The following is a 21,086-nucleotide window of genomic DNA, read 5'->3' as shown; positions in this document are numbered from 1 at the left end:
AGCCGCATCGCCTTCCGGACCCTATCATGTATGACCACACGTGTCTTATCATGCCTGTTACTCTTTTCCTATCACTGGTAGTACTACATTGTACATAGTTTACATGCATCCACTGCGGGTTTTGTAAGGAGATGCGGGAAGGGACATGACTAATACCGGCTTCCTCCCATCTATAACAACATCTGTAATGCCAACCGTGCCGAGATGAATCTACATTGTGAACCGCTGGCACAGAACCAGAGTGCGGCTCACAGACATGGCCTCCTCCTTGCTCCACACCACTTATTACTTTCACTTCCCTCTTACAGGAAGAGCAGAGAAGTGGATTCCGTATGTGAGGGGGGAGCGGAGATAGAAATAGGTCGAAAAAGCAGGAAGGGGGAGAGATTTAGAAGTTGCGTCGTTCTGTAGAAAACGCCTGCATGATTTCAGAGGAGCACCTGTAAGGCTGGCTTCACACACAACATAATTGCTACGGATATTCCACAGAGGATACTCCTGCAGATATTCCGCAGGATTTCAAGCCTAGAAATGCAAGGGTTAAAATCTGCAGCAGATCCGCAACAAAAACCACGGCCAACGCCATAGCTTGTAGGTGCAGATTTACAGAGTATTTTCCTCTGCAAAAACTTCTGGAAAGAAGTAGTTATGGCGTGTCTGGGCAAGGGCTCCTTCACATTGGCGATCGCAATATCGCTGCAAGAAAATTGCAGTTCCTCCAACCTCCTCTGCTTTGGCTCACAAAAATTTCACTGCCACTTGCAATTTTCTCGCGTGTTCTTATCGCGCAATTTTGCCGAGATTTTTTAGCACGAAAGTCTATAGGATTTTCTGATGTTAAAAACGCGTCGCACAAAAAACGTAAGTTTGCGCTTTATGATGCGGTAAAGAGGAGGCTTCTTGGGGGAGATTTAAAAAACACAGAAAGATGGGACATGCTGTGATTTGTTTTTTTAATCAACTTATTCTGCAGCGCTTAAACTTAATTTTAAGATAAATCTATTTATCACCCTTAAGCCAGCTACCTTGCAGGGATTGAACTCGCAACCTTCAGGTTGTGAGTGAGGGCTTAGGACTGCATTCTGCTGCTTTAACACTTTGCGCCACACAAGTCTACAGTGTATACGTTTACACATTTAAGTTAAAGAAACAATCCCCGCCTGCTGAAAGAGCTTCAGAGCAGTGCAGGGACAAGACAGGGCTGGATGCGCCTCAGCCCTGGCAGCTGAGGAGAGGGGTGTATATATATATTTTTATTTTTAACACATTCTAGGGATGATTTTTCAGGGAAGGGCTTATATTTAAAGCCCTTTCCCGAAAATCCCTACAGGGTTTCCCGGCAGCCCATTGCTTTCAATTGGACTGCAGAAGCGCCGGTCCTATTGAAAGCAATAGGAGAACATCGCGATCCTCTGCCACAATTGTCATGGCTGTGGCAGGGGATTCTTCAGTGCCGCGGGGAGTCCTCTTGTCACTGAACACTGTGCTCTCACAGTGTTCAGTGACAAGGGGACTCCCCGTGGGTAATATTTACATGGCAGCAGCGGAGAGGTGAGTATGTATGTATATGTGTGTGTGTGTGTGTGTGTATATATATTTTTCTTACACAAACAGGGATGATTTTTGGGGAAGGGCTTATATTTCAAGCCCTTCCCCGAAAATCACTGCAGGGGTTGCTGGCAGCCCATTGCTTTCAATGGGGCCGTCGGCAGCAGCCACGACCCCATTGAAGGCAATGGACAGGGACCTGCATTCACACATGTTTGTGCACGTACGTGGGTGCGCGGTGTTGTGCGCACCTATGTACTCACACGCTCGTGTGAATGCACCCTTAATACTACAGCTCACAGCACAAAAACCGAGCCTTTGCACAATCCTGTCAGCTATAAAATAAAAAGGTTATGTCTCTTGATATGGGGGCAGAAAGTAATAAAAAATTAAAAAGTAGTAAAACTTAAAAAAAAAAACCCTGTAATTTTAATATTGCTGCATCCGTTCTGATCCACAGAATAAAGATCACAGGGCAGTAAAAATGACGTGTTAACGCGGTGGAGGTTCACAAAGTTTTCCCATTGCTTTCATTGGGAGACATCGCATCGGGTTCACACAGTATGTGGTGCGATGCCACTGGCCCCTTTGAAGACGATGAGTCTGCGATGCGAGATCACGTACAAGATGGAACATGCCGCAATTTGTTTCCTGCATCGCATTGTGGTGCTATACGGGATAACATCGCTCATGTGTATGACCCCATTCAAAAGAACGGGGTTCATATTTGTGCGTCTCGCAACACACAAATCTCGCACAATTGTATTGCCCGTGTGAAGCCAGCCTAATTATATGATACTATTCGAAAAATGCAAATTGTCTCCTCAAGTAAAAAAAAAAAAAAAGACTTTATGCGACGATATTGATGGGAAAATAAAAAGTTATGGCTCTTGAAAGCCCGGGATGCAAAAACTTGAAAAATGGCTGCTATTGACAATGTAGCCTTGGAATTGGTCATCAACTGGTGATCAGCTCGGGATCAGCTGATCGGTTGCCCGCTTGCAGGGCTGCAACACATGGGTACAGAGTGGAAGCAGATAGCTCCGTTCCCTGTGTAGTGGCCAGTGCTGGTAATTGCAGCTGGAGCTCTCGTTAAAATTAATGCCAGCAGCACCTGCATTTACAAGCACCAACCTCTGTATGGGTTGGAGTTGCCTCCGCTCCGTACCCCAGTGTGTTGTGTCGCTGACAGCGGGCGCCTGATCAGCTGATCGCCCAGGGGCCCGAGCCATGGACCCCAGCCTTCAACTGTTGATGACCTATTCCAAGGGCATCAGTATTATTTCTCTCTAAGCCCCACAGGTGTTTATGGAGTCAGTCCTCGGATAGGCAGTAAGGCACTACCGTATGTAGACGAGGCGGCAGTTGTGGGGTTTAATAGAGAGGAAAGCTGTTAACCCATAAAATGCCAGGATGCTTTCTACTGATACATGTGCTGTATGAGAATCACCATAGAAACAGATATCTGCCTCCCATGGCTGCTAATTGTTGCCCTGAACATACGTGACTTCCCGGCAGACAGAGGTGTGAGCTCCGCAGTAGATGTTATCCCTCTGTAAAGTGGGAGCAGCGTGTGGGCGACATTCTCTCTCATCAGCACCATAGATTGTTTATTGCAGGGGAGTGCCGCTGGTGGGTGAGGCTGCCTGGCAGAGCTGTGCCACAGAATTGCCAAGGAATACCCTGTTCAAGTGCCCCAATAACCTCTCCTGGGCATTGGATTGGATTTCTCTCTGTCTGCGCAGTCATCACTTTCCATCTCCGTGTTTTACATCAGCATAAGGACGTCCCCAGTAAGACAACGAGTCTTCTCTTCTGTCTAATCAGTCTATTCCGTTCCTGGGAAAGTTGGGTGGCAACCACATTGTGGCTACCGCTCGCACGGCGGATGTCATTCAGCTTTGCGTAGCTGTAACGGGGTGGGAAAATGCATCACAAAAAGCCATCAAAAATCTGCATGGGAGGGCTCCGTGACGGGTGTATTTGCATTCATATTTGCGCAGACGAAATTTGCGTTTGCAACGGAAAAAACCCCATTGATTTCAGTCTTTTTTTCTCTTTTTCTTTCTTTGCACACGCATTTCTCTCACTCACAAAAAATAGAACCTTCTCTATTTTGTGAGCATAGAAGTCTATGGAAGGGGGTGTCAAATGCGCACGAAATACGCAAAGAGATGCGCAAAATGGCAGGGAAAAGAAAGGATCAGGACTCCTTTAAGCTGAATAGCCTTTTGAATCAGGGTGAAGGGGGTCCCACGTCTATGTGAACATTGAATCAGGGTGAAGGGGGTCCCACGTCTATGTGAACATTGAATCAGGGTGTGGGGGGTCCCACATCTATGTGAACATGCTCTGCGTGCGCAAAATAGTACATTAAAATGTGCAAATGCTTACAAAAGTGCTTCGGCATAAATGCATTGCGCTGAGGTGTGCGCAGAACACATCTGTGTGAAGGAGCCCTTATATGTCGAGTTGTGGATTTCACTGTTCTTACACTGAAGGTCCGCACTGCAGGTCAGTTTTCGCACTTTCCCACTGCGTGTAGGTAGAATTACTAAAAATCTGTGGTTTCCTCTGGTCGGGCTCACACGAGTGGGTCAGAGACCACATGCGGGAGGTCCGCAGTGGATTCCACCTGTGAGCCCGGCCGATGACCCTGTGCATGGCACTAAACTTTATTGCGGATGACCACAGGCGGGGGGGTGGGAGGGGGCGGGGGGGTTGGGGGGGCTCGCAGGCAGTCATGCGCAGTACAGTTCTTATTTTCCGTGCCTTCGCATAGCAATGACTCGGGTACCTGCAAGCCATTGACATATATGGAGGCGTGCTGAATCCGCGGCAAAATAATAGAGCATGCTGCAATTTTTCTTCTGCTCGCGGAATATATAAATTATATCCAGGAGGGGGGAAAAAAAAAATCGAAAATAGACGCCTCTCAATGACCGCCTTTTACCGCGGATTGTCCCTGCGGATGGCGTTCGCTGATAACACAATTAAAATATATTTGTGTGAAACCCCCCTTTGACGGTGGATTTTGGTCCATGAATACGCACCAAAATAGGAGATGCTTTGATTTTTTTCATTCCACATAAAAAATGTGCATCTCAATACCCCAATTTAACCCAGTGGGTCTGTGCTGCTCGTATTCAGTCAGTAAAAATATGAATTAAATACGGACAAAAAATCCCCCAGTGTGAATGGGCCCTTGGGAAAAACTCTGCTTTTTTTTCTTAGCTTCTATTCTCCTTTTTTTTTCATGCACTTTTTTTTTTAATAGAATCAGAATAAATGTCCAAACTTGTGATGCGTGGATGGGGCAGATCCTGCCTCGTAGAGAGGGGTCCCGAGTGGAGGATTCCTGTCTGGCGTATTCCTATACACTAGTAGGGCAGATGGGTCGGGGTTATCCTCATGAAATTGAACTTTTTTTTTTTTTTTTGGTCAACATTTTTGGCACTCTAGATTGTTTAGTGTTAAAAAGCCAGTATCTCCAGAAATAAGTGGTTATAACTTTGTATCATTAGAATATTTTAATAGTATCTCTAAATCCATTCCACAGGCATCATGTTGTAGAGCGATGGGGAAAGATTCAATAGAACTTATATTTTATTCATTTATATCTCTGCTCTTCCTGATCCTAATAGTCCAGTCGGCGGTCTTAGTGATTGACAGTATGATTGTGCACAGGTTAAATTGAGTAAAATACAAGTTATATTGAATCTTTCCCCACAAATCTATCAATCCACTCAGCTCCTAGGCTGGGGTCACACAGGGCGGATTTGCCGCGGTTTTGCCGCAGCAGATCCGCCCGCGGCAAAACCGCCCGCGGCCGCTAAGCCCGGGATTAGCCAGCCATGTGGACGAGGTTTCTCAGAAATCTTGTCCACACGGGACGGCTAATCCGCTGCGGTAAATCCGGTTGAAACCGCGGGTGCGGCAGCCGCAGCCGCGGTTTCAAAAGAAGCAGCATGCTCATTCTTTTTTTCATTCCGCTGCGGCCGCGCTCTCCTCTATGGGAGCGCCGGCCGCAACGGAAGAGCAAGCGGCCTGACCGCTTCAAAGCCGCCGCGGCTTAAACCGCGGCGGCTCTGCCGGCGGAGATCTCGCGGTTTTTGCTGCGGCCAAACCGCGAGATTTCCGACGGCAATCCGCCCCGTGTGACCCTAGGCCTACTGTTCTACAACCTGCTGCTAGCAGACTGGACTGCATTTTCAATCCAACAGGTTCCCTTTAAAGACTGTAAACTGCCACCAGAGCGCTAACAATCACATTTAACACACCCCAGCCATGTTTGTATAAAACAGAAGAATTCTCCTCACTCCAAAAATGTTTATATTGAGTCGCCGTGTATACTAATTAATATGTCTTGAGTCACCGAGGTGGGCCGCCAAAGCCTTGAGTCAGACCATCATTCTATTATTCATGCCCCCTCCACTGCCTGGCTGCCTCATCCTGCCACTGACGTTGGCCCAAATCTTGGTGAGATCTTGCACTTGCACTGTGTGGCCATCTGCCCCTGTCGCAAACAACATGCACACTGATCTCTAATGTATCCCCCTAGAGTGAGTGCAGTGCCTGTGAGCTCCGGGCGTGATACTCTGACGAACTCAGCATCCCACATGTAGCAGTTTCAGGTACAAGGTTGGAGCCTCAGGTGTAATAACTGCAGGTCTGGAGAGTAGTCAGGGAAGAGCCAGCATTTGGCAGCAGGAGGTCTCAGTTTGCAATACAGATGAATGAGGCAGGTTGCATACTAACATAGTATGTTAGGCTGAATGAAGACAATGTCCATCTAGATCAGCCTGTTTCAACCCCCCTTTGTTGATCCAGAGGAAGGCAAAATAAACCCCCCAACGAGTCAATTTAGCTCATTTGTAAGGAAAAAAATTCATTCCTGACTCTGTAGTCAGAAGGGAAGCCAGGGGTCAGCAACGGGAGTTCTCACTTTGCAGTACAGATGGATAAGTAGCGTAGTCAAAAGTGAAGCCAGGGGTCAATATCAGGAGGTTTAGTAGAATCGCAGAGGAGCAAGCAGAAATGGAGCTAGATCAAGACTTGGAGCACAATAATCACGCTCCTAAGGAAGTTTCAATTAGTGGCGGGGCCAGGACAGGGAGGCAGGAACTAGACTAACAGGAAACATAGAACAAGGCCAGAGTCATGCAGGCAAACTGTCCAAGTTGGATGGCTCAGTAGGGAGAGCCACTGACTAGAGCGCAAGGAGGTCCCAGGTTCGGTCCCTGACACAGCATCTGCACAGTGTGCAATTGAATTTGAGGTGTCTGCCTTTGTTTGTCTGTTTCTGACAAGGGCAGAGGGCCACACAGTACACAAACACAGGATTTCTTGACTTGCGCTGACATCAATGGCAAGGAGGCTGCAAGATAGTGGAGGGGGTGTGCGTAATGTGATGATGCCTTGCCTTTATGACTCAAGCCAGTTAGCATACAAGGCACCCCAATATAAGAGGAATAGTGATGAGCGAGTATACTCGCTAAGGGCAATTGCTCGAGCGAGCATTGCCTTTAGCGAGTACCTGCCCGCTCGAGACAAAAGGTTCGGGTGCTGGCGCCGGGCAGGGTGCTGCGGGGAGGAACGGAGGGGAGATCTCTTTCTCTCTCTCTCCCCCCTGCTGACTTCCGCTACTCACCGTGCCGGCACCCGAACCTTTTGTCTCAAGCGGGCAGGTACTCGCTAAGGGCAATGCTCGCTCGAGCAATTGCCCTTAGCGAGTATACTCGCTCATCTCTAAAGAGGAAGCTTTTGGAGTGAGGAGCATTCTTCCGTTTTATACAAACCTATGGCTGGGGTCTGTTAAAAGGGATTGATAATGCTCTAGTGGCCGTTTATAATTGAAGATCCTGATAACAGATTCCCTTTAAAGGCGCCTTCCCTAATACTTGGTTACATGACAGCAGGCAAAAAAAATGACCCCTCCAAACTGTTTTTATACCCATCTGTGACTTCTTGTACCTGTCTGCTTGTTATGTCTTCTAGTGCACTTCTCTCAAGCTCTTGAATGTTTAGGTTGGGTTCCCACACGGTGTATTCCCGACGGAAATCTTGTGGGTTGTCCTCAGTGAAAAACCGCAAGATTTCCGCCAGGAAAGCACTGCTTCAAAACCCATGGCACTTAGCCGCGGGCTTTGGAGTGGCTCGGCCGCATGCTTTTCCATTGCGGCCGGCGTTCCCATAGAGGAAAGCACAGCCGCAATGAAAAGAAAAAGAATGGAAATGCTGCGGCTTTGCTGCGACAGATTCGCCATCTCGTGTGGAGGAAATCTCGTCCACATAGCTGGCTAATCCGAGGGCCAATTTGCTGCGGCGAAATTCTGAACGGAATTTCTGTGGCTAATCTGCCCTGTGTGAACCCGGCCTTACAGGTTCCTTTTCCCAATAGCAGATGTCAGTGCTCTCCAAAGATATATATAATTAATTTTTTTATTGGATTGAGATCAGGACTAGAGATGAGCGAACATAGTCGCTAAGGGCAATTACTCGATCGAGCATTGCCCTTAGCGAGTACCTGCCCGCTCGGAAGAAAAGGTTCAGCTGCCGGGGCGGGTGACAGGTGAGTTGCGGCAGTGAGCGGGGGGGAGAGAGGGAGAGAGAGATCTCCCCTCCATTCCTCCCCGCTCTCCCTCGCCGCTCCCTGCCCGCCGCCGGCAGCCGAACCTTTTCTTCCGAGCGGGCAGGTACTCGCTAAGGGCAATGCTCGATCGAGTAATTGCCCTTAGCGAGTATGCTCGCTCATCTCTAATCAGGACTCGTTGCTGACCAGTTTAAAACAATCCATTTTTTTTTTGTTATTAACCAGTCTTATTTTTCGATGTGTTTTGGGTCATTATCCTGCTGTATGACCCATTTTATTCTATACAAACCTAGTTTTCTTACACTTGGGAGCACATTTCACTCTAAAATGCTCTGATAATCTTCTGATTTAATTGTTCCTGTAACACGTCCAAGAGAAAAAACAAACGGCGCTCCATAGTGCGGATCTCTGGTGCTAAATACAGGGGAGAAAAGAAATAATGGTACCCAAATGTCAAAAGTGCAAGCAATGTGTTGTGTCCTGGCCAATCCGGGTAGACAAAGCTTTGTATCAGTGCATAGAAGAAGGGAACAAAGGCAGTGACGTTCTAGGTCAGGAGAAGACCTTGCGGGCAAATTCTTCAGCGCCCAACTGGCACCATAATCTGGCCATGTCTTGCCCGCAAGGTCTTCTCCTACCTGATTCCACCGTCCTAGAGCACCATTGCCCTTGTTTCCTTCTTCTATGTAACAAGTTCAAGGCCTCCCATCCCAGAAATTGCAACCCAGCCCCACAAAATGATTGATCCTCCACCATGTGTTCTGTTCGCAGGGGGCACTATTCTTTGTAGCCTATGAACAAACACTGCTGTGCAATGCTGGAGAACTCTAGTTTGGTGCCATTTGTCCATTGAACATTTTCCCAGAAGGATTGGGGTGTGTTCATGTAACTTTAGGTTGGTTGCTCTTTTTAATGCCTTCCTGTAAATTTGGTGTTGTTATAATTGTAATGACCCTTACAATAAAACTAGCATAATATTCATATCACACGGCGAAAGCCATGAAAATAAATCTCAAGAAATAATGGTGAAATTATTTTTTTTTTATTTTCCCCTCCCCCCCCAAGCAAAAATTGTAGTAAGTTATTCAACACATATGTACCTGAAATTATGTTTTATAAAAACAGAACTTGTACCACAAAATATAAGGTCTTGTAGAGCTTGACAAAATAAATTCTGACTGTGGGAACATAAAAGGGGAAATGATTTACTGCTCTTAAGGCTAAAATTAGTTATATCACTAAGGCCTTATTAGAACGCCCAAGTGCGAGTTGCGCCTGAGATTCTGGGGGTCCGCTTGCATTGGACAGACCCCCTGTTTATGTGCTATTCGACGTGCAAGAGCCGGGCGTGCTGGGAGTTTTATTATTTTAGATCATCGGTACATGGGAGGTGGAAATCACACGTATGACAAGCCCCATTGAATATGATGGGTCTGAGTTCTTTTATGGGTGTTATCAGTTAAAAACTTGGACAGAACTTGGACTTTCTTTACGATGTGACAGTGCTACAAATCGTCTGTATGTGAAGCCCATGCTTTCCAATGGGTTCCTTCACATTAGTGATGTTTTGTAGGCTGCTGCATTGCAAGAATACAAAATCATGGCATGCTCTATACAGCCACAATTTGCTATGTTTTGTAGGAAATCTTGCAACTTTTACAGTAGTCTCACTTTAACCCGTTGAACAGAGACAACAGGTTGCAGTTCATTTCTGGCATTTTGGGACAAAAGGAATAATGCAGTCCAGCATGCTATTCTTTCTGGCACAAAATGCTGGAAATGAATGGAAACCTACCAAATTGAAGCCTTACTGGTCTCCATTTCAGCAGTTTTCAATAAAGACTAAGAAGACTTTCTAGGGATTCAACTTTTGGGATTTTAAATGGACACCCTGATGAAACCCCTGGAGGGAGTAGAAAACAAGATGTGGATGGAGCCTGAAGGACGTGTTATGAACTTTCTATATTTGCATTTCTGAGGACTTGCAGCTTTGAAAATGGCCAATTGATTTACCTTTTTACTTCTTTCAGATCTGAGTGAGCGCTCCAGCGGAGGGCTGGCCAGCAAAGCCACCAGGCGACATGCCTCCACCGCCGGATATAGTGAAGGTAGCCATTGAGTGGCCTGGAGCTAATGCCCAGCTGATTGAAATAGACCAGGTGAGCAGCTGAAGGAGTAATAACTCATTTACATTGACCTGCTGAACACAGTCACATAATCCACATGTACCCTTAGGCCCTATGCACACGGACGGATCGCTGCAGAATGCCTGCCGCGAATTCCGCAGCAACGTCCGTCCATAGAAATACCATGTTAAAAGATTCTTCCCTGCCCACGAGCGGAAATCGACTGCAATTTTCTGCTTGCGGGGAAGAATCGCAGCATGTTCTATTCTGTGCAGAAAATCGCACGGACGGCTTCCATTGCAGTCAATGGAAGCTGTCCGTCCCACAATGAGTCTGTGTCATCGCCATTGCAACGGCAGCATTATGCCCTGCACTGATCATTCAATCTTTCACATAGGAGTGTGAAACACTGCATGATTCGCAATGAGAATTATGCAGTCTAAACGGGCTGCACAAGTGCGAATGAGCTGGTGATGACGTCACCAGTTAGTTTGCTTGGGTAAACGAGAATCATGAGATTCTCTCTGTCTAAAAGGCCCATTAGCCATATTATCCCTTTTTTGATGGGTCCCCTTTTCCATCAAGATCACAGAGTTCAAGGTCTATTTCAACTCAAACTATTTTGCTATGGTTTTTCAAACTTGGTATAAAATTTTGGAAACCGCTAACTTCTGCATTTGATCTGTTGAGAGATCAGCCACATACCTCAACACTCCTGTTAAGGGAACACTAGGGACCTGAATCTCATAAACTTCTTAAATACGATAATTTATCCCCTGCCTGAAAGACGTCAGCGAAGCACAGGCCCAAAACATATGGATGAGATTTGCTGCTGGTTCCTGACATCGAGGGCATGTCTCTTCTTCATGGACCCCCGATTTAGCCAACAGGTAGGGAGTCCTATAGGCTTGGTGTAATAAAAGCCATTGTTCCTGTGTCATACTGAGAGGCCTGGCACTGCTTCCAGCACATCTGACCAGTGTTCCTCTGAAACACCTCCAACATCTGCCATCCATTTGTCCCGGCTAAGGGGATCTTTTAGAATTTTTGAGACTATAATTTGATGGAATACTAATATCAGTTTGTATAATGTTTCAGCACTCGAGATACAATCTACTATTTCCAGTGACAACATTTCTAGATTAATATGATGTGCCTGACACTGCAAAGCATGGCTCTATTGTAAATAGCTATAAAAAGTAGTAATAGGTAGCGCACGTTCATCCTGTAGCTGTTTAAAGTAGTGTACAATTCTCTTCTCATAACACTGTATTGTAGGCTGGCACTTGTAACTGGTGGCACGGCTCCCATTGATTTCCATGAGAGCCGTGCCTGTAGTTACAAGCGCCGGCCACTACATGGAGGTTGATGCGGAGGCTTCCGCTTTGACCTCTGTGTTACTGCGGCATGGACAGCATGCGCCCGCTCAGCTGATCGGTCTGGATCCCGAGGAGCAGACCCCGGCCAATGAACTATTGATAACCTATCCTGATGATAAGTCATCAATAGTAGTTCACTGGAAAACCCCTTTAAATCTATGGGCTTACAGTGAGTCCAATACTAGTTTCCCTCCCAATATATACCTTAATATGCAAACCCTCAAATCCTTCCGAGCCTCCTCACTATCCTTCTCACACCCCTGTTCACACACATCTGGTAACGCCAGCCCAACTTGTTCTTTTCCCAATTGCAATTTTCCCATCTTAATATGAGCCACCTGTTTTCTCCGTAACCGGTCACGGAATAGACTGTTTATTTTTTTATAATATTATATAGAAACTACAGAAAAAAACTATAGACCTGCGCTGCTTGAAATACCAAATCAATTATGCATGTCTCAATAATCAGTATTTCCAATAGAGACAAACAAAACACTTTTTTTTATTTTATACGAATAAAAGAAAAGAGGTAGCAACCTCCTCAGTTTGATATATAAAAATACTTGCGGGATCCTTATACATGCGACGCGTTTCGGCGCAATATACGCCTTTCTCAAGCATACAAAAACATCAACAAACATGGGTATAAATAGGACTAAACAAATTACGTACCTATTGCAAGGTATCATTCATCAAGTGTGGGTGGGTTGCAGTTCTTGGCGCCGTTATGGCCAAGAAAGATGACGTATCAGGCATCACCACGCTCAATACGGCGCTCCGGATGTGACATATGCGGCCGGCATCGGAGATCGTAATGCCTCTAATGTTATTCCGGACCACGCCTCCCTAGGTTCAGTGGTGTGTCTCATTAAACGTAGCTCCTTTCTAACTGGAGACGCACGCCGTCATGACGTAGCTCCGTGATTTCCATAATGAAGCGCAACGTAGCGCTTCCTGGCTCCGGTACGTACCGTGATGACGTGGCTCAAGAAATACCGAGATGGAACGCAACGCTGCGCCTCAGGGGGCGTGGAAGCGGCCGATCATGTGACTTGTAATAGCACTATGTGTTTAATATATACATGGCTATTTAAATAAAACTACAACGTTTTGAATTGATTACTTCATGCGGCCGATCATGAAACTTATAATGGCACTGTGTGCTGAGTATACACGGGGCTATTGAATGAAACTAAAACGTTTTAAATTAATTACTTCATGCATTTCTTAATTTAAATCATTTGTTGAGATAATATATCAAATTAATATGCATGAGACCAGATGCCTAAACAGCTATAGAGGTAATAGACATAAATTATCATCGTCATTTGGTGAGCATACATTAAATATAAATTGTTCATAACTAACATTCTAAAGGTAATAATTATTATGTACATATTATAAGCCATATATAAATAAAAATTCTTATCAATATACGAAAGCCAGCAATAATTAATAATCCGGTAAAACTAATGATAATTAATGTATCCTGTGATAATCTTCTATATAGTAATGTAAAAATATATAACTCTATACAGTAAAATGTTAAATACATATTCACATAAAATATCAAGAACCAATATCCTTTTATATTTTATGTGAATATGTATTTAACATTTTACTGTATAGAGTTATATATTTTTACAATACTATATAGAAGATTATCACAGGATACATTAATTATCATTAGTTTTACCGGATTATTAATTATTGCTGGCTTTCGTATATTGATAAGAATTTTTATTTATATATGGCTTATAATATGTACATAATAATAGCCCCGTGTATACTCAGCACACAGTGCCATTATAAGTTTCATGATCGGCCGCATGAAGTAATCAATTCAAAACGTTGTAGTTTTATTTAAATAGCCATGTATATATTAAACACATAGTGCTATTACAAGTCACATGATCGGCCGCTTCCACGCCCCCTGAGGCGCAGCGTTGCGTTCCATCTCGGTATTTCTTGAGCCACGTCATCACGGTACGTACCGGAGCCAGGAAGCGCTACGTAGCGCTTCATTATGGAAATCACGGAGCTACGTCATGACGGCGTGCGTCTCCAGTTAGAAAGGAGCTACGTTTAATGAGACACACCACTGAACCTAGGGAGGCGTGGTCCGGAATAACATTAGAGGCATTACGATCTCCGATGCCGGCCGCATATGTCACATCCGGAGCGCCGTATTGAGCGTGGTGATGCCTGATACGTCATCTTTCTTGGCCATAACGGCGCCAAGAACTGCAACCCACCCACACTTGATGAATGATACCTTGCAATAGGTACGTAATTTGTTTAGTCCTATTTATACCCATGTTTGTTGATGTTTTTGTATGCTTGAGAAAGGCGTATATTGCGCCGAAACGCGTCGCATGTATAAGGATCCCGCAAGTATTTTTATATATCAAACTGAGGAGGTTGCTACCTCTTTTCTTTTATTCGTATAAAATAAAAAAAAGTGTTTTGTTTGTCTCTATTGGAAATACTGATTATTGAGACATGCATAATTGATTTGGTATTTCAAGCAGCGCAGGTCTATAGTTTTTTTCTGTAGTTTCTTTGGATTCATCCGACCTCCTAGGAGGAACGGAGTTATATTGTGACCCGCAGCTCTCCAGAAAGTTTGGATTTTTTCTGCTTATCTGTCTTTGGTATACCCTGGATAAAGTAATCTTTACAAGCACACCAGGATGTCAGGTGCAGGCATAATCACCTGAGGGTGATATGCCTTGCACCAGGTGAGTTACCACACGAGCATCATTGTGGTATATATACATAGTGTGTTGGCGCTCTCCGTGACCCCTATTTTATAATATTATATGGGATCTATACCAGTGAGTTATCAAAAATATAAGGAACCTGTGCTGTTACAGCCATCTTAATTATATTCGCCCTTCCTACCACTGATGATGGAAACTGAACCCACACATCAACCTTACGCTTCACTCCATGAATTAAAGGGTGTGCATTTAACGCTATGTAATCCTGTACACTCCTCCTCACCCAAATATTCTCCACATAGACAAACCATTCCTTAATGATCGACTTGTGATCAACTCTTGACTGCGGGTCCAGCCGCTGAACCACATGGTGATCAGACGATATTGGTGGGGAAAGCTGTGTACAGCCATAGTTTCCCTTTAATGGCTGCTTCTTGATTATTTCTGTGCATCCAATGGAAGAGTCCTGAATGGCAGTAACCCCCCAGTAGTAACCATGTGTGATCAGAAACACAAGTGAGAGATTGGTGAAGTTGTGCATTATCCTAATTTCCTCACCTGTTGACATTTTCTTTTGCAGAAACGGCCTCTGGCATCAATTATCAAGGAGGTGTGTGACGGGTTAGTACTCACAATTTACTATGGAATTCCATGCACATTAAATGGTAGCTTAGAGGGCGTAACTGACTCTGAGCTTCCATGTCGTAATGATCTGCACCACGCTTTGATCACCATGCAGAATGTTTCTGGTACATGTGAATGAGGTTTTAAAATTCTATCGACTTGTAGTGTAAATTGCAGTGGATTTGTGCTGCACAATCCACAACTACAACTTGGCTGTGTCTGGTCCAGATCTGGAGGTTTGGATATGGGTATCTGGTCTGCGGATGTGGCTTCTAAAGTAGTAAGAGTGAGAACAGCTGATGAGCGCCAAAGAAAAGCTTGTGAGCAGTTGGGAGTTTTATAACTGCAACTAATCATTGTATGAACTTACTTACTATATCACTGCTCTTCTAGTTATGTAGGGCAGCAAGATATACATGGGGGGACATTCAAAGGAAGAGTGGAGCTTGGTGGGGTGTGGAGGGGTCTGAGAGCTGCCAGGAAGTCCTCCATGCTCTGGACTGCTGGTCAGACTGAGACCCAGCTGCTCATAATGAAAAGGTTTAGGCCTCATGTCCACTAGGAAATTCGGGCCCGCGCGGATTCTCCATGCAGAATCCCGCAGCGGGTCACTCCTTTCCCGGGAACATGAGGCCTGAAAAAAGATTTTTCTTACCTGTCTGGACGCTGCGGGTTCCTGTCCGCCGCGGCCAGATCTTCTTTCTCTCTGCCCAGAGGATGCGCTCGGCATGCGCATGCGCCGTGCACTTTTTTTTTAAAACTCCTGCTCTCCCGCGCCAGAGAGCAGGGATTCAGCTGCGCGTGTACTGCGGGACAGGACGGCTTCCATAGGCTCCTATGGAAGCCTGCGGGAGCCCCGCAGAAAATGGAGCATGCTGCCCTTTTTTTCCCGCACGGGAGAAAACGCAAATCCATTAAAATGCCATCTGCGGGTGCAAATTTCAATTTAATTGACCGCGGATGGCCAATGGATCCCTATGGGCAAAATTGAATGCTGATTCCAATTTTGCTACTGGACATGAGGCCTTAGAATGTACAGATACAACTGAGTTGGGATGAAACTAAGGCCTCATGTCCACTAGAAAAATACAATCCGGTGATTTCTGCAAGACTCCGCGCGGAATTGTTTTAAATGGTATTTTTTTTCATGCGGATATCCGCACGTATTGATAGCAATGTGGCCGTTCTGCGCGGAATCCGCACTAAAATGGAGCATGCTGTGGTTTTTTTCCGCACGTGAGAAACCCGAATCAATTAAAATGCCATTTGCAGGTGCAAAATTCAATTTAATTGACTGCAGATGGCCAATGATATTCCTATGGGCAAAATTTCACCCGCGGAATCCGCATGCAGAATCCGCAATTCAATTTTGCTAGTGGACATTAGGCCTAGTTACACAGGTAGAATATTGATAGGTAATGGGGCACATTTTTGTTGCAAGTTGCAAATTCTTGAGCAAGCAGGTGTTTGTGCAGAAAGCTGCAACTTTCTTCTCCTATCCTGCCACTTTCCCAAAAAGTGGGCAGGGCTTGTCAGAAGGTGGAGTCGCCATCCACCACAACAGTTTTATGTAGAATTTATGCCAGAAACTGGCGTAATTATACCAGAAATGTACGCAAGGTCCAACCTGGTATACATTTCGGAAAAGGCACACAGAGGTTCTGGGGATAACGCAATACATGAAGATAAAGTTGTGGTGGTGGCATGTTTCAGTGTATACCTCAGACGTATCAGTGATCCTCTAACCAACTTGAAAGGGCTGGTAACAGAGCAGCACCTAGAATTCCGAGGCACTACAAATGCTAAATGATTGGATTACTATGATTATAATCGTCATGAATTACTATCAATAGTGATGTGATTGAGTTGTATGAAAAATATCACTCTTGTTTTACTTTTCTGTTGCTCAGGTGGTCTTTGCCGAATCCTGAATATTATGCCTTTCGCTATGCGGATGGGCCCCAACTGTACATCACTGAGCAGGTGAGCCGCCGTGGACCACTACAGAATCTCTCTGCAAGGGTGCTGGTAGAGGATACGTCTACACGAGACAGAAGTGCAGCCGATTTGTCATAGAGAATCTTGGTCAGAAAGTTTGCTGCAGAATATAGCAGCAAAGTGGGCGAAAACATCTCATACACACTCTGTAGAACTTTTTTGTGCAGAAATTGACCTGCAGCAGGGATTTGTAAATCTTCAACAGGTTTATTTCCTATTTTGGTTTGGTTGCTCATTTGTTGCGTATTTTCTCCATTGAGTTTATTTGGAAGTCAGAATACTCAACAACACCTAATTGTTTCAGATTTTGCCTCGGATTATCTGCAGTAAGATCTGCAAGTCAAAAACAGGAATTCAAAGTTAAAAAAAAGTCTAAACTCTCCTCCACTGGTGCTGGCGTGGTAACGCTTCTCTGGTCTCTGTACACCCTGCCTTTGGCTATAAGTTGTCATCCCATGTGACCACTGCAATCGAATCAGAGGTTGCAGCGGTCACACAAGATGACTTGTCAGAGGTTGCTGAAGGACCGAAAAACAGAAAAGCATTGCCACTGAGCGCTAAAGGAGGCGAGTGTAGGGGTATTTTAATTCTAGATGTTTTCCACAGGAAAATCAGCAAAAATAAGTGAAAACTCAAAAGACGCACAATTTGCAAATTTCCCGGAGCTTTTTCTAGGTTTAGGGCGAGCACCCACTGGCGTTTGCGTTTTTCGCGGGGAAAAAACGCAGCGTTTTCGCCGTGTTTCCCGCGTTTTTTCCGCGCGTTTTTCGCTGCGTTTTCGCGGCTTTTCCGTTAATTTCCATTGACTTTCATGGGTGCATTAGGAGAAAAATAAGGACACATATGCAACTGACATGTTCCTATGTTAAAAACGCAAACGCAACGCAAAAAAAACGCCAGTGGACAGGAACACATGTTATCTCTATGCATGTGCAGGAAAAACGCAAAACGCAGGAAAAAAAACGCCAGTGGGTGCTCGCCCTATAATGGAAAATTTCCACAGCAAATCTGCTACGTGTGGACATACCTGGGGGTTGCAGGGGTAGCACTTGCACACACGGTATGTGGAGGCCCTGTTGCAGAGTTTGTATTGGGGCACGGGGCCTTCAGGTTATACCACTGCCTATTTGTGTTACTTACTTCTTGTGTGCTCTGGGACATTTCTCTGTACTGACTGTGTAGTTTTTCAGACTCGTGGAGACATAAAGAATGGAACCATCTTACGCCTGGCTGTGTCACCGGTAAGTTATATGTAACTGATTTTGATGAACCTTACCGGAAGCCCCTTTTGTGAAGCTTGACAATGCAATTCAGCAAAGCTCCCATTTTAAACTATGGTCAAATGACATTAAAGGCGGTTTCCAGGGGGGATACTATTGATGAACTATCCATGGGATAGGTCATCAATAGTTGATAAGCTGGGGTCTGTCGCTTGGGACCCCAAGCAATCAGGTGATTGTGTGCCGGCTGACAGCGCCGGGGGGTTTATGCATGCGACTCTCTCCATTGCAGTTTATGGGAGTTGTGAAGTGCTAGGTTTTTACCACAAGGCACGGTCTATTCCTTTATAGAGTGCTGATTGGGGGAGAAGAGTACCACTATTCTGCCGATAGGTGGGAGTTCTATAAGTTGAACCAGCACCTATTAGACATTTCTGAAATGTACAGTACTTTGATGTACCATAAAGGTCTTATTTGGTAATATCCCTTTAAATTTTATTGTGGCCTTTGTGAGTGATTCAATATAGCAGTGTGGCCCTTGGACCAGAAAATCTTGTGCACCCATACTTTAGGGTATATTCATATTTGGCAGTTGTGTTCCAGAAACTTCTGCAACATAATCTGCGGCATGTGTCTATGTCTTACACTGCAGCTCTGTATGCTAAGGTTGGCTGCTGTGTACAAGCACAAGCTCACCACTAAGTCTGTGCATGTTAAGATGATTTATTTTCAAGCCAGGAAAGAATAACCATGATCCTCTCCCAATATCATTTGCAGTTGGGGGATATGAGATGCCACCAGAAAGAAGAAATCTCATTTCTGTTCTAATTCAAACAATAGCTCTCACATACCCTTAATAGCTTTTCTGTTTGATGTCTTTCTCCAAACCGCATTATATCTGTCTTCACACTTTGCAATCACTCTGACATGACTTTTTGATCAGTCCCGTGCAGCCCGCCAGCTTCTGGAGAGGATACAGTGTTCCAGCATGGATTCCAGGCTAGACGCCATGAAGGAACTGGCTAAACTATCTGCAGACACTACTTTCGCTACCGAGTTCATTAATATGGATGGAGTGACTATTCTCACCCGACTGGTAGAAGGAGGCACCAAGCTCTTGTCACAGTCAGTATTAGAACAGAATTGTATAATGTATCTAGCTTTCATACTAGATGAGCTTCATGTTTGGCTTTCTGGGCTTCCTGACACTGAAGTAAGACTTTGGTTCTAATAACCATTCTCTGCACTTAAAGGGAATCTGTCACCATATTTATGATTTCCTACCTGAGTCGTTGGGTCGCTTTGTAAGCTGCTATATTTTTCATAAAGCCAGAATCTCTGTGCTGCAGCATGAGCACCGCATTTAGTCTACTGTATCCTGTGCCCATGCTGTGTAATGGGCTATATCCATGGGCTATGGCTGCCCTGCCCCTGCCACAGATTGACAGATTTCCTACTATCCACAGTATAGGAAGATACCTGTCAATCATCTGTGAAGGATCCGCAGCTCATGAATATCCTGGTCTACATGCTGTAGCACACAAATTGTATAAAAAGTATGGCGGCTAACAAAATAAGTGACCTAGTGCTGTGATCATGGCAGTTTTGTCACTAGTTTCTGCTCCATTGATATCAATAGAGGCTGTCCGTGCAGATCGTGCTTAAAAATAAAGCATGCTCCGATTTTTCTTCTGCTCACTGAATGCGCAATTCCTAGCTGCAAGTGTGAACGTAAAAGCATGCCTTTCAATGCCCGTGTTTTACCGCGGATTGTCTGCACGGACGGAGATTGCGGAATCCGCAATACAAATCCACCCGTGTGAGCCCAGCCTAAGCCTGGGTTCCCACACAGCGGAATCCCGGCGGAAATCTCGCGGTTTGGCCGCAGCGAAAAGCCGCGAGATTTCCGCCGGGAGAAGCGCTGCTTCAAAACCCGCGGCTTTTGATGCGGCCCGGCCGCTCGCTCTTCCGCTGCGGCCGGCGCTCCCGTAGAGGAGAGCGCGGCCGCAGCGGAGGAAGAAAAAGAATGAGCATGCTGCGGCTGGCTAATCCACGCCGCAGCGCCAGCTTCTGCTGGCTTTGCCGTCCTGTGTGGACGAGATTTCTGAGAAATCTCGTCCACGTGGCTGGCTAATCACAGGATTAGCGTCCGCAGGTGGATTTGCCACGGCAAAATTCTGGACGGAATTTCCGCGGCAAATCCGCCCCGTGTGAACCAAGCCTAAGGGTTCCTATTTAGAAGATAGTGACGCTGGTTTGTTTTACTGTTTTTGTTTTCTTCCTGGCTTATGAATAGTAAAATATTTATAGAAGTGCACTTTATGTGTTATGTTACTGCTTTTCTTTTTGCAACTTTTTTTTCCATTTGAATCCGGAAAGGACGTGGCTTTTCTGTGTTGACAATCCTTCTGGAAGCTAGTCTCCTTAAAGAGGTTGCCTCATGATGAATCTCTGGTTGAAGCCAGCCCAACGATCAGCTGGTATCCTTGGGTCTGGATTGAGGAAGCTCTGCAGATCACCTGCTATTGCCAAAGGAAACTGCAACCATCCATACATTTTGGGCGCTGTAACAGAATTGTTTTATCATGTACCATGCACGTATTATACTATTCATATTAAAGGGATGGGCCCGGTCCGTGAGATACATTCTTTGTTAGTGGCTCTCTGCTTTATTAGTGGCTCTCCATTCAGAGTAAACAGGCAGTTATTTGTAGATGAATGGCTGCCTGTTTAAACAGGTCGTCCGTCACTTTGTTTTTAGGGGAGCTAAAACCCAAGCGGCTCCAACAACTGAGCAATTCTCACTCACTTGCCAAGCCGGTCCTGTGTTTACAAGGGACAACATTTGTTCGTAATCACTCTTTTCAGTAATTGCT

General features: G+C 45.2%; 1 protein-coding gene across 2 annotated transcripts in view; it reads left to right on the top strand.

The window, feature by feature from the left end:
- Positions 1-21,086, top strand: part of ELMO2 (engulfment and cell motility 2) — a 50,714-nt gene that overhangs the window by 7,810 nt on the left and 21,818 nt on the right. For both annotated transcript variants that reach the window (XM_066587987.1, XM_066587986.1), the window contains exons 2-6: positions 10,171-10,299; positions 14,949-14,989; positions 16,903-16,975; positions 18,181-18,231; positions 19,154-19,335. In XM_066587987.1, the coding sequence (XP_066444084.1) occupies positions 10,222-10,299; positions 14,949-14,989; positions 16,903-16,975; positions 18,181-18,231; positions 19,154-19,335 (425 nt within the window). In that variant the 5' untranslated portion in view covers positions 10,171-10,221. The remainder of the gene's footprint in view (positions 1-10,170; positions 10,300-14,948; positions 14,990-16,902; positions 16,976-18,180; positions 18,232-19,153; positions 19,336-21,086) is intronic.

This window comes from Eleutherodactylus coqui, chromosome 13 (genome assembly GCF_035609145.1).
Source record: "Eleutherodactylus coqui strain aEleCoq1 chromosome 13, aEleCoq1.hap1, whole genome shotgun sequence".
In the NCBI taxonomy this organism is placed as follows: Eukaryota; Metazoa; Chordata; class Amphibia; order Anura; family Eleutherodactylidae; genus Eleutherodactylus; species Eleutherodactylus coqui.
Note: the sequence above shows the minus strand (reverse complement) of the source record. Positions and strands in the feature narration are given on the sequence as shown.